Source organism: Amblyomma maculatum, chromosome 7 (assembly GCF_055883805.1).
Source record: "Amblyomma maculatum isolate TAMU_Amacu chromosome 7, ASM5588380v1, whole genome shotgun sequence".
NCBI classification, from domain to species: Eukaryota; Metazoa; Arthropoda; class Arachnida; order Ixodida; family Ixodidae; genus Amblyomma; species Amblyomma maculatum.
Genome location: NC_139350.1, coordinates 111781421 through 111794002, shown reverse-complemented (window position 1 = coordinate 111794002; position 12582 = coordinate 111781421). Strand labels below are relative to the sequence as shown.

The 12582-nt window shown below is 48.8% G+C and overlaps 1 protein-coding gene across 5 annotated transcripts in view; it reads left to right on the top strand.

Annotated features, from left to right (window-relative positions):
* The window catches only part of LOC146184434 (uncharacterized), a 237256-nt gene that overhangs the window by 217631 nt on the left and 7043 nt on the right, over positions 1-12582 (top strand). For 4 of the 5 annotated variants that reach the window (XR_014708867.1, XM_084609389.1, XM_084609387.1 and 1 more), the window contains one exon: positions 12115-12243. The exons of the other annotated variant lie outside the window; for it this stretch is intronic. Coding sequence is in view for 3 of the 4 variants with exons in the window: in XM_084609389.1 (XP_084465515.1) it covers positions 12115-12243 (129 nt within the window). In the remaining variant the exon portion in view is untranslated. The remainder of the gene's footprint in view (positions 1-12114; positions 12244-12582) is intronic. 5 annotated transcript variants of the gene reach the window in all.

The following is a 12582-nucleotide window of genomic DNA, read 5'->3' as shown; positions in this document are numbered from 1 at the left end:
GCATCACCCTGAACTCATAAAGACCGTCTGGTGTGATGTACGCGGTCTTCTTGCGATCTCTTTCGTCGACCTCAATTTGCCAATATCCGCTCTTCAGGTCCATCGATGAGAAGTACCTTGCATTGCAGAGTCGGTCGAGAGTGTCGTCGATGCGGGGAAGCGGGTAGACATCCTTCTTCTATATGCTATTCAAGCGGCGGTAATCAACGCAGAAGCGAAGTGTGCTGTGTTTCTTCTTGACCAAAACGACTGGTGCCGCCCAGGGGCTGTTCGATAGCTGGATTACGTCATCACGCAGCATTTCCTCAACTTGATCGCGAATGGCCTGCCGTTCTCGCGGCGATACACGATAATGGCTTTGGCGCGGAGGTCGGTCGTGTTCGTCCGTTATAATGCGGTGCTTGGCCAGTGGTGTTTGTCGTACCTTCGATGATGACGAGAAGCACTCCCAGTAGTTTCGAAGAAGACTGCGAATCTGGTTTTTCCTGCTAGGGGTCAATACTGGGTTGATGTCAAATGTGGGCTGACGGAATTGGTCCGGTGCGTCTTCCAGTGGTTGGTCGTGGAGGGCGAATACGTCTTTGAGGTCCGCTAATTCGTCGAGAAAAGCGATGGTCGTGCCCTGGTTGAGATGCCGGTATTCTTCAGTGAAGTTTGTTACCAGCACCTGAGCTTGTCCTCTCCGGAATTTCGCGATGCCTCTTGCGATGCCGATACCTCGTTCCAAAAGCAAGTTGATATTTCCTTCGACGATGCTTTCAGCGGTTTCGATGTCTGTGCTACCTACGTTGACGGTGACGCTTGATCGGGGCGGCACGGTCAATTCTCCGTCGAGGACGTTTAGAGCGACGTGTTGCGTCGAAGTCGTCGTAGCAGGTATGGCTTTGTCTCCAGAGAGTTTGATGAGCTTGGATCGGAGGTCGATGATAGCCCTATTTTCATTTAGGAAGTCCATGCCTAAAATCACGTCGCGGGAACACAGCTGCAAGACCACAAAGCTGGTGGGGTAAGTACGCCCATTTACGGTTATTCTTGCAGCACATCGTACCGATGGAGTAATCAGGTTGCCACCTGCGGTGCGAATCAGCGCGCCATCCCAAGCGGTTGTAACTTTTCTGAGATGGGAGGCTAACGGTCCACTGATGACTGAATAGTCAGCACCGGTGTCTACAAGGGCAGTGACTCTGCGACCATCGATATCAACTTCAAGGTCACTTGTTCGCGTCCTCGCATTGCACGTGGGCCTTAGTTTCCGATCTCGGCTCCGTCGTTTCTTCAGGTCATGGCTGGGGCATACCGTTGTTACATCGCTGGGCGGCGGTGTCTGCTTGCACTCTGGTCGCGTTGTCGTCGTGTGGAGTGGCGATGAAATGGTTGCGTCGTCTTTAGTGGTCGTCAGCGGCGTAGGATCTTCGTCTTTTCGCTGTTCAGCAACCTCACCTCCAAAGGTTGCTGCCTTTAGTTTCCCCTACGGGGGCTAGGAGTCCGTCCTTGCACGTAACCGCGGCCCGGCGACGCAAATCGGGCATTGTACGGTGATGGGGAGCGTGACAGACGCCTTGGAGACGAGTGCTCTCCACTGGGCAGGAAGTCGTTGATTTCCTGTGGTCGCTCGCCAGGACGGGGTCGTGAGGCGTCGACAGCGAAACCACGGGGGCCGATTTGCCTGTACGAGCAGTGACGGAGGATGTGTCCTGCCTCACCACAATGGAAGCAGAGCGGTCGGTTGTTTGCTGTCCTCCAAGTGTCGCACTTTCTGGGGCTTGGGGGTCGTTGGTAGGCTTGGCGGGAGGGGACCAAGGGGCGGCTTTCGGAAGCAGGATGGTAGCGACGAGGGCTTGGGAGGTCGCGTCGGGGTGCAGGACGACATAATGCTGCTGCATAGTCCATCGCTGCTGATTCATGCACTGGAGCCGTCGGAGTCGTCGCTTTAGGAATGCCCAGCGCCTGCTGAACTTCTTCACGGACGACGTCCGCGAGCGTCGCCACCTGGGGTTGTTGCGATGATGGCAGCATTCGGCGGAGCTCCTCTCGCACGATCTCTCGGATGAGGTCCCGAAGGTTCTCTCCGCTTGCAGATGCGCTGGGGTAGTGGCATGAGTAGTCTGGTTGAAGTGGTCGCTCGTAGTGGCGCATCCGGGTGTCCAACGTCTTCTCGATGGTCGATGCTTCACTTTCAAATTCTTCCACAGTTTTCGGCGGGTTCCGGACAAGCCCCGCAAAAAGAGACTCTTTAACTCCTCGCATTAGGGATTTCACTCTCTCACCTTCGGTCATGTTAGGGTCGGCGCGGCGAAACAGGCGTTTTATCTCCTCTACGTAGACCAGGACGGGCTCGTTTGGTAGTTGAATTCTTTATTGGAGGAGGGCCTGAGCTCTTTCTTTTCGGACAGAACTTGTAAAGGCCATCAAGAACTGTGCTTTGAATATCTCCCAATCCTTGAAAGAAGTCTCGTGATTTTCAATTTCAAACCAAATTCGGGCATGTCGATCAAAGTAGACCTGCCTGAGTTTCGCAGCGTCGTTCCAGCCGTTGAAATCTGCCACGCGGTCGAAAAGGTACATCCAATCTCCCGCATCTTCATCCGGTAGTCCATGGAAGCAGGGGGGGGGGGGCACGAGGTTGGACGAAAAACCGGTGCTGTAGGCTGGGCCATTGTCAGCGTCGATGCCTTCCGAGATCGAATGGGGTCAGGCAGCAGACTGTGTTTGGGTTGTAGGCCTTGAAGTCGGCGGCTGGCTCGGTGACCTGTAGGCCGGTCTTCCAGGGCGACAGGAACACGGCTTGGGTCTTCGCTTGAAGGGTCAAAGGCAGCACCTCCACCAGATGTCATGCAGTGGTGACGAGGTCGACGACACAAATGAAGGGGTCGATGATTGCACTAAAGAAACTCTTTATTTGGGCTGACTTGCGCCCGCAAAAGAACTAAGCAACTCGGCGGCGGCGATAGAAACAAACGTGCTCGTCGATCGTCGAACAAAGAATGCTCGTCACACTCGTCAACGCTCAATTTAAAGGCTGCACAGAACAATTTAGATAACAACGCAAACAGCTACCAGCACGGGCTGGAACATTGTGGAAAGACACCCGAGTGGCCGGAACCTTCGAGACAGATCTCAGTGCATCTTGCTCTACAACAAAACTGATAAAAATGTGACTCGCGACATCGAGCATTAACAAACAAAGATTACGGAACTGATACGTGGTCCAGAATCAGAGTGATAAGCCTGTATGCCGGCGGCTGTTAAAAAACAACAAATACTGTTTTGAAGGTTTCGCGGCAATATCATTGTTTCCAAGGTCTGTTATTGAATATTGGCTTTGTGCCAAATCCAGATGACAATTAAGACACAAAGGACTGACGCCACAATTGAAATTTTCGCCACCCTTCATTGCATCCCTATGGCGTCTAGAATTAAGCTAAAATAACACAACAGGCACTAAAAGCACGCGTGCTAAAATAAAACCTCCCAACAATCGTTCTGCTCAAAGTATTCGTACTTGGCTGAAATACAAGACATCACCGCGTAATCACTCGGGAACAACAGAAACGAAATTGAGGAATCACTTCAGTTCTGCCGCTATGGTTATGACTGGATAGCGTTTCACACATATGGATGTTTTTCGCTTTTTATTTTTATTATTTTATTTGTGTTTTTATTTTTATTGTTATACATAATACTTACCATCAGCACACATTGGTTTTCCATTCTGAGCGGTTTGATACTTTTGAAAGCATTTTTAAACTTTTTACATTATTGGAAACAATAAATTGATAACACACACTGAAATTTATTCCTTAGCCTCTTGACGTGTTGACTGTTCATTCGCAGCGGTTTGAGACCTTTGAACGCTCTTTTCATTTTTTTTCAATTCGTTTAATTCAATAATTGATCAATTACAAGTAGTGACTACCCTTAATTTGCATAATCAAGCACTGGCTTTTGATTCTGAGCATTCTGACACATTTAGGCCCTCCTTTTCCATTTTTATTTTCTCGATTATTTCAATTATTGATTCATCAATTACGCACTCTAACGTTTTTAATTAGCATCAACAAGCATTGACTTTTCATTCCAAGCAATCTGAGATTTTTGAAGCTCCGTTTTGTAATTTTTCATTTTTCCGGCTATTTTAATTAATTGATCAATCACACACTCTAAATTTCCTTCATTAGCATCATGAATCATTGGCTTTTCATTCTGAGCATTTTAAGGCATTCGAAACACTTTCTCCAATTTCTAATTTTTTTATTCAATTCTTTCAAGTAAATAATGGTTTGTGGGGTTTAACGTCCCAAAGCAACACAGGCTATGAGAGACGCATCAAGTAAATAATATGTGAAGAGGAAGAAGTACACGAGGAACATTCTAGGCAGTGGCATCGTGATCGCTGCGCGTGTTGGACCTGACGGTGTTCGCTGTTGCTGTGCTCACCGCTGATCTGCCCAGTCCTGCTGATCGGGTCCTGCTGGTCTGATCAATAAGCCCCCATCTTACATTTGGTGGAGCTGCCGGTTACGATCTATCCTCTCGCCTTGGAACTCCGCAGCCGCACATTACCACCTCCTGCGATGCCTGAGGACGTTAACCACCAAGGCGTACAAGTTGGCTCGGTCATTATCTGCCCCGGCTCCCTCCGCCAGCGAGACCCCGCCATCTTCAGCGGCACTGACGACCATGACGTCGAGGACTGGCTCACATCCTATGAGCGAGTGAGCGCTTATAACAAATGGGACGCAGAAACGAAGGTATGCAAAGTGATATTCAATCTTACCGGCGTAGCAAATCTATGGTTTCGCAACCATGAAGCGGACATTCCATCATGGTCCGTGTTCAAAGCTAGCTTCGCTGAAGGTTTTGGCCGTCTGGCCGTGAGGAAACTCCACGCTGAACAGCGCTTGCGTGCGCGGTCTCAGCAGGTTGGTGACAATTTCACAAGTTATATCGAAGACGTCGTCGACTTGTGCAGGCGCGTGAACGCACAGATATCAGAGGCCGACAAGATTAAGTACATTCTGCAAGGCATTGATGACGACGCCTTCCAGATGCTGAATTCTCGAGATATCCGCACAGTCGCAGAAGTGGTCACAGTGTGTCAAAGTTATGATTAACTGCGCAAACAAACAGCCATAACTCGCGCGAACACCATGCACTCTGAGTCGCTTGCTGGCCTGACAGATGCAGCTGAACATTCTGCGCTGCTGACACAAATCAAGAGCTTCATTCGGGAAGAGGTTGCTCGAAAGCTCTCCCTTACTTCCTGCCATGAAGAGCCTTCCTCACGCCTAGCTCCCAGTTTGCGCCAGATTATTCAGGAACAAGCAGCTGAATCTCTTCCTCCAGCCCCTCAATCTATGCCTGTCGCAGCCCCCTTGACATATGCGGCTGTTGCTGCCCGACCACCACCTACGTATGCTCCGCCGCAACCTGCCTACGTTCACCCGCCTCCTGGCTCTGCTCGAGGACTTGCGCAGTTTATTCGACCTGCCCCAAGACCGCGCAATCCCTGGCGCACGACAGATAACCGCCCAATTTGTTATACTTGCGGACTGACTGGACATATTTCTCGTTATTGTCGAAACCATCTCCCAGTGTCGGCACCACCTACTCATGGTTCTGGGTACTGGTCTTCTACGCCCCAGTATTTCGCGCCTACTGAGCCTCCAACCAGCCGTCATTTCTCCCCAGACCGCTCAGTCATGACCGTCCGCCGTTCACCGTCGCCGCGACGCCGCTCTATCTCTCCGATGCGACGTCGACAGAAGGCTTCATGTGAGCAAAACTAGAGGCCGCAGTTGCTGAGGCGAGATCTGCGACCCCGTCGAACTTTCGAAGTCCTCGTCTGTCGCCGGCCAACCTTCCTGAAGTTTTCGTCGAGGGCATTGCTGTCATGGCTCTTATTGACACTGGTGCCGCGATTTCGGTTATGGACGCAAAACTTTGTAGCTCTTTAAAGAAAGTGAAGACCCCAATTGCGGGACTTTCGCTGCGAACGGCCAGCGCTCAGCATATCAAGCCCTTAGTAGCGTGCACCGCTCGAGTAGTTATCCAGAATTGCCTTTATACCATTGAGTTCATGTGCTGCCAAGTTGCTCACACACTGTTATTTTAGGCTGGGATTTCCTGTCGCGTCACGCTGCTATTATCGATTGTGCTCGAGCTGAAATGGGATTCTCGACTTTGTCCGATGCCTTACCAGACGCTGATCCACGAAATTTCTGTGCTAAAGCCCTCGTCGCCGAAGGTATTGACCTTCCTCCCTGCTCTTCTGCGCTTGTTCGTGTCGCTTGTACCTCTGTTAGCGATGAGACCATTCTGTACACACCAGCCCATACTTTCCTGCGCCGCGAGTGTCTTCCATTCTCCTACGCTGTGCTCACTATTTCCGTTGGCCTTTCCATGTTATGGGTCTCTATCCCATTTAACTCCCCTACTGCTTTGCGCCATGGTGAATGCCTCGGCAGTATCCAGCCAATCGCATCTCTTCTGATCTCTGAGGAACCTGACGACACGTCGCACTCTACCGTGACTGCACTCAGCCCCCCTCCACCTGCGCCCGCTCCACCCTCTACAGACTTGTTCCTCCACACCATCGACGCCGATCTTCCTCCAGTGCAGCGCACTCAGCTTTTGAACCTACAAGATCAATTTCGCTCCTCCTTCGACTCTCATCAAAGTTGCTTGGGTCAAACTGCTACAGGCACTCATCGCATCGACACTGGCACCCACGCACCACTGCGACAACGTCCCTATCGTGTGTCTGCAACCGAACGCCAGTCTATCGAAGAGCAAGTCGACCTAGTGATTCAGAATAGCGTGATTCAGCCCTCAAGCAGCCCTTGGGCGTCACCTGTTGTCCTCGTAAAAAAGAAAGATGGTTCTTTCCGCTTCTGTGTCTTTTATCGCCGCCTGAATAAGATTACGCGAAAGGTCGTCTACCCTCTCCCATGCATCGACGACGCTCTCGATTGTTTGCAAGGCGCCGAGCTCTTTTCTCCCCTAGATCTACGTTCCGGCTACTGGCGAGTTCCCCTGGAAGCGGCTGATCGCCCCAAAATTGCCTTTGTAACTCCCGACGGCTTGTACAAATTTACATTTATGCCGTTTGGCCTCTGTAAAGCTGCGGCAACATTTGAGCGGATGATGGACACTATTTTGCGTGGCCTAAAGTGGAAGACGTGCCTCTGCTACCTCGATGACATTGTCGTCTTATCTCCTGACTTTGATAACCACCTCTACCGTCTGAAGCACGTTTTGACCAGTCTATCTGATGCCGGACTTCAGCTGAATATGAAAAAAGGTTGTTTTGCCGCCCGCCAGCTCGCCATTCTTGGTCACGTTGTCTCCAAAGAAGGTGCATCTCCAGATCCTGCCAAACTTTGTGCCGTAGCAACCTTTCCCAAACCGACATCCATCAAAGATCTGCGTAGCTTCCTCGGGCTGTGCTCTTATTTTCGCCGCTTTATTAGAAATTTTGCTTCAATTGCTGCTCCCTTGACAGACCTTCTCTCCGGCAGTTCCGCCTTTTGTCGTGGTCGCCTACGTGCGACGATTCCTTCAATACCTTACGCCGGATCCTCACGGCACCGCCTGTCCTACGTCACTTCGATCCCACAGCGCCTACTGAGGTCCACACGGACGCCAGTGGTATTGGTCTCGGCGCGGTGCTCGCTCAGAGCAGATCAGGTTATACTGAATACGTGGTCGCCTATGCTAGCCGAACTCTCACGAAGGCTGAATCCAATTACTCTGTCACGGAAAAAGAATGCTTAGCGATTATTTGGGCTCTTACTAAATTCCGCCCTTACCTCTACGGCCGCCCTTTTGACGTAGTGACGGACCACCAAGCGCTTTGCTGGCTTTCCTCATTGAAAAACCCGTTCGGCAGACTGGCAAGATGGGTTCTTCGCCTTCAGGAATATGATGTCCGCGTTGTTTACCGCTCCGGCGCCAAGCATCACGACGCCGATGCACTTTCCCGCTGCCCCCTTACAGCTGAGGTCGCGAGCCTTTCCTCTTCCGACGTTTCCCCGCCATCGCTTCACATCAATGACATGCCGACAGCGCAGCGGCAAAATCCTTGGATAAATTCTCTCCTAGATTTTACCTCCAATCCCACAGCTGCTTCTCCATCGCGTGCTCTCCGCCGCCATGCTTCCGACTTCGCCATTCGTGATAACCTCCTCTACCGCCGCAACTACTGCGCAGATTGCCGCAAGTGGTTGCTAGTTATTCCCCGGCAGCTACGTTCGCATATCTGTGACTTGTTCCACGCTGACCCACAATCCAGTCACGCGGGTGTCTTCAAGACATACACTCGTCTGCGGCTGCGTTACTACTGGCGGGGCATGTACACCTTCGTACTCAAGTACGTTCGCTCATGCCTCACCTGTCAACGTCGCAAGCCATCTCCTCAACGTTTCGCGGAGAGTTTCTACCGTTACCCAATCCACCACGCCCTTTCGACCGCGTCGGCATTGATTTGTATGGGCCGCTTCCCTACACTGCAGCCGGCAACCGCTGGGCAGTTGTAGCCGTTGATCATCTGACGAGGTATGCAGAAACCGCCGCACTTCCATCTGCCAGAGCGTCAGAAGTAGCTTCCTTCATTTTGCAGCGATTTGTTCTTCGCCACGGCGCACCTCGAGAGCTGCTCAGCGACAGAGGACCCGTTTTCTTGAGTGACGTTGTGAAAGCCTTGCTCACCAAGTGCAACATTATTCATAGAACAACCTCCGCTTATCATCCCCAGACTAATGGCCTCACTGAGCATTTCAGTCGTACCCTTGGCGACATGCTCTCTATGTACGTCTCCTCCAACCATTCAAATTGGGACCTCGTCTTTCCGTATGTCACTAACGCTTACAATACCGCAACTCAGTCTACTACTGGCTTCTCTCCTTTTTTTCTCCTCTACGGCCGTCACCCCTCAGCTGCAATCGACACCATACTCCCGTATCAGCCAGACATATCAGAGTATACTCCTGCGTCTCAAGCAGCCCAGCATGCGGAAGACTGTCGACAAATTGCCCGCGCATTTTCGGCTAACACCCAATACCGCCATAAATCCAACATGACAACCAACACTCGACACCGGATTTCTCGTCTGGCGCTCTTGTGTGGCTGTGGATATCTTCCAATGCTCCTGGACTGTCTTCAAAATTTCTTGCTAAATACCATGGCCCATACCGAGTTCTGGAGCGCACCTCTCCGGTTAATTATATGGTGGAACCTCTTACGCCGTCTCATGATCTACGCCGGCGCGGACGTGAGATTGTTCACGTCCAGCGCCTTAAACCATATTACGACCCTGCCGTCTTGCTCACGTCGTAAGTCGCCAGGATGTCTCCTCTTCGTCCCGCGGGTAATTGTGAAGAGGAAGAAGTACACGAGGAACATTCTAGGCAGTGGCATCGTGATCGCTGCGCGTGTTGGACCTGACGGTGTTCGCTGTTGCTGTGCTCTTCGCTGATCTGCCCAGTCCTGCTGATCGAGTCCTGCTGATCTCAATAAACACCATCTTACAAATAGATCAATTGCACGCTCAATATTTTCCTAATTAGAATAATCAAGCCTTGAATTTCATTCTGAGCACATCACACTCCCTTATCTCTCAATAAATCTTTTCCACGTCAGCCAGTCAACATTCTGAGCACTTTGACACCTCTCCAATTTTTCATTCTTCAATTACTTTAAATTATTCACCAATTACATACTCTGGATTTTACTAATGAGCTTCTCAAACCATTGGCTTTTCATTCTGATAATTTTTACATATCTGAAGACCCTTTTCTCAAATTCCTTTATTCATTCCTAATTTCCTTAATTTGCCAATTAATCAGTTAATTACAATTATTTCGTTACTCGTCATCGCCTATCACACATCAATCAGTTATCAATCACTAGAACCACAAATTGCCTTGATATGATATTTTTCACTCAGCTAGGCCCCGATTATTTGGGATGTGCGGTGCCGACGGTTTTCGACCAAACGAAGAGTATATGCCTTCGCTGAAAATAGCAAAGGGATGGTTAGAACGTTTCCCTGCATACAACAGTCAGCGCAATTTTCTAAAATAATGACTTGACAAATTTCCTCGGCGGCGAAGTCTGAGAAATGTGCGATGAGTGTGTGGAGCGGTGATTTCAGGAATGCAGTGGCATGTGCGGGCGTTGACCGGCCGACTACAACTAACATAGCGGCAGAGCACTTCCGGAAAACTGGCGCATGCGCAGATAGGTCGGTGGGATCGGTCTATTGGGTCTGTTGTGTGATCGCGCTAGCCTATACGGCCCCTCACTTTTCGCATTGCAGCTCACCACCATTCACTAAGATCCACAGTTTTGTCGGCGACCGGTCTGTGATGACTGCGCAGTGAACTGATCAAGCCGCCACCATTTTTTATATATATTCTTAAATAAAGCGGTATTTCGCCGGCTACAAAGCTCGCACAGGGCGCTTCTTTCGTGAAGGGCTTGCGTGCGCCTCACATCTCGCCTATTATCAGAGCAGCAGTGGTCAAAATTCCTGAAGCCAAAGGATTTTCGGCTCAGCACAAAATTAACCCGTTACGCCACCATTAAAAAGCGTAAGGCGTTTAAAATTCCTCACAGCCAGAAACTGCCTGATAGCATTTCACGGCAATTATTTCTTTAATGGCACCGTTACGGCTTCATTTTATGGCTGAGAGCAAAATCACTTGGCTTGAGAAGTTTTTACCATGACTGTACATAACACGTCAGATCCAAAATTAGCTTAATTACTATATTAATCAAACAATTAGGGGTCGTTCAATGAACTAAAAGTACATTGAAATCAACAGATTATCTATGCCAGTACTCAAAACAAAACTTAGATTAGCTCGTATTTTGAACTCAAGTTCTTGATGGCCCTACAGACGTGCCTTTAATCCGTCTAGCACCAATCAAGGTTAGTTGTAGGATATTTCATACATGTGATGTATGCTGGAGTAAAAGTGAAGTAAGCATTGCACAGTAACAAAAGGATATCAGTAAAACGAATGAATAATTTTACAAATATATCCAAACATCACCTTGTCAACTGCAGCATAAATGGCCTCCGTGAATAAGTGAAAGTGAATGCAGCTTGGCCGTACCGAACTGCTGCACACAACGTTTCTTGCATATATATAAAGTGTGCTTTCTTGGACACCTGGCGATTAATTGCAAGAAATTATTTGCCGCTACTCGAAAGGCCGAGACGCATAAGAAAGCTGTCAAGTGGAGTTTGATAGGATTAGGCCCATCAGCGGCACGAGAAAACCAATGCAGTTTTTCGTGTTTGATGACTCACTAGTAAAGGAATGGCTTTCTGCACAACAGCTAAAATTTAAATAATTCCACAGCTTCATGATGTTTTTTTTATGTGCAGTGCATGAGTATTGTAATCGTGCAGAAGCACTCACTACATACCCGGGTTAGAATAAAGGGAAGATGTACACACAGAATCAAAGAAAACCAAGTACAAGTTGCAATGAGCATTCAATTCAATCTTTATTTAGCATGTTTACAAAAAATGCAGGGAGTGGGGACAAAAAAATATTCTGCGGCAATCTTGACTCAGTTTGCAGTTGACTTGGCGTCAGTTCGCAAGCAAACTTTTCAACAAGAGAATATGTCTTCCCCTGGGCTGAAGAGAAGTCTTGCTGAAATGTTTGCTTCCGAACTGAGGCTCCCCCTCCACCCTTGTTTGTTTTCTTTGATACTAGATGACCAAGACTTATATTGGTCACCCTTCCAGTGCTCTGTATTAAAACTGCTAAATACAAGGTTAAAGGCATATCCTCTGGAACAAGCATAATTGTCATGTGACTCCTGTACCTGATATCAGATTTCTTGTTCTCTTGGCAGCAGAGCATTTCTAACGTTTCCACCCAGCCGCACATGCTCTTGCATCCTTCTAAGCGCTAAATAAGCTACTCAGTCTCGGCACCAAGTTAACTCAGAAAAGCGTCACGCACTTCTTTCAGTAAACAGCACGCTTGTGTTAACAAACCACTATTGCATCAATGTCTAAATAGAAGCGTGCCTGCGCCCGACATAGAATTCTCTTGAAACGTATTGCTTTCTTCACCTTTCTCACTTTTCCAGTTTGCATCTTTTGAAGCCAAAACGGCAAACAGCAGCAAGTGTGGCAATTGTTCGAGTTGTGTGGACTATAAATGGGCATCAGGTGAAGAAACAACGTACGATATGGCCGCCATGTACCATCAAACATAAGTACGCATTATTAGCTGCTCCGCAGTGCAGCTTACATGACAGGCAAAACTACTTACCACGTACAGACAAGGTAATCAACACAGCCTTTGGCTGGAACATAGGATTGCCACAGTCACTGAAGCCACACTTTATGCTTTCCCTTGGGTTTGACACATAAGTATTATATATCAATGTTTAATTTTTAGAGCTGTGTTTTCCTGCTACAACTCAGGCACTGCTGGGATCAGCTTGCAGTCAGCTGGAAGTGTTATGTTTTCTCATGAGAACACACACTCATAATAGTATACATAAATTATTTTTATTACAAACCAAGGAATAATACACTAGTTTTCTCCCTAA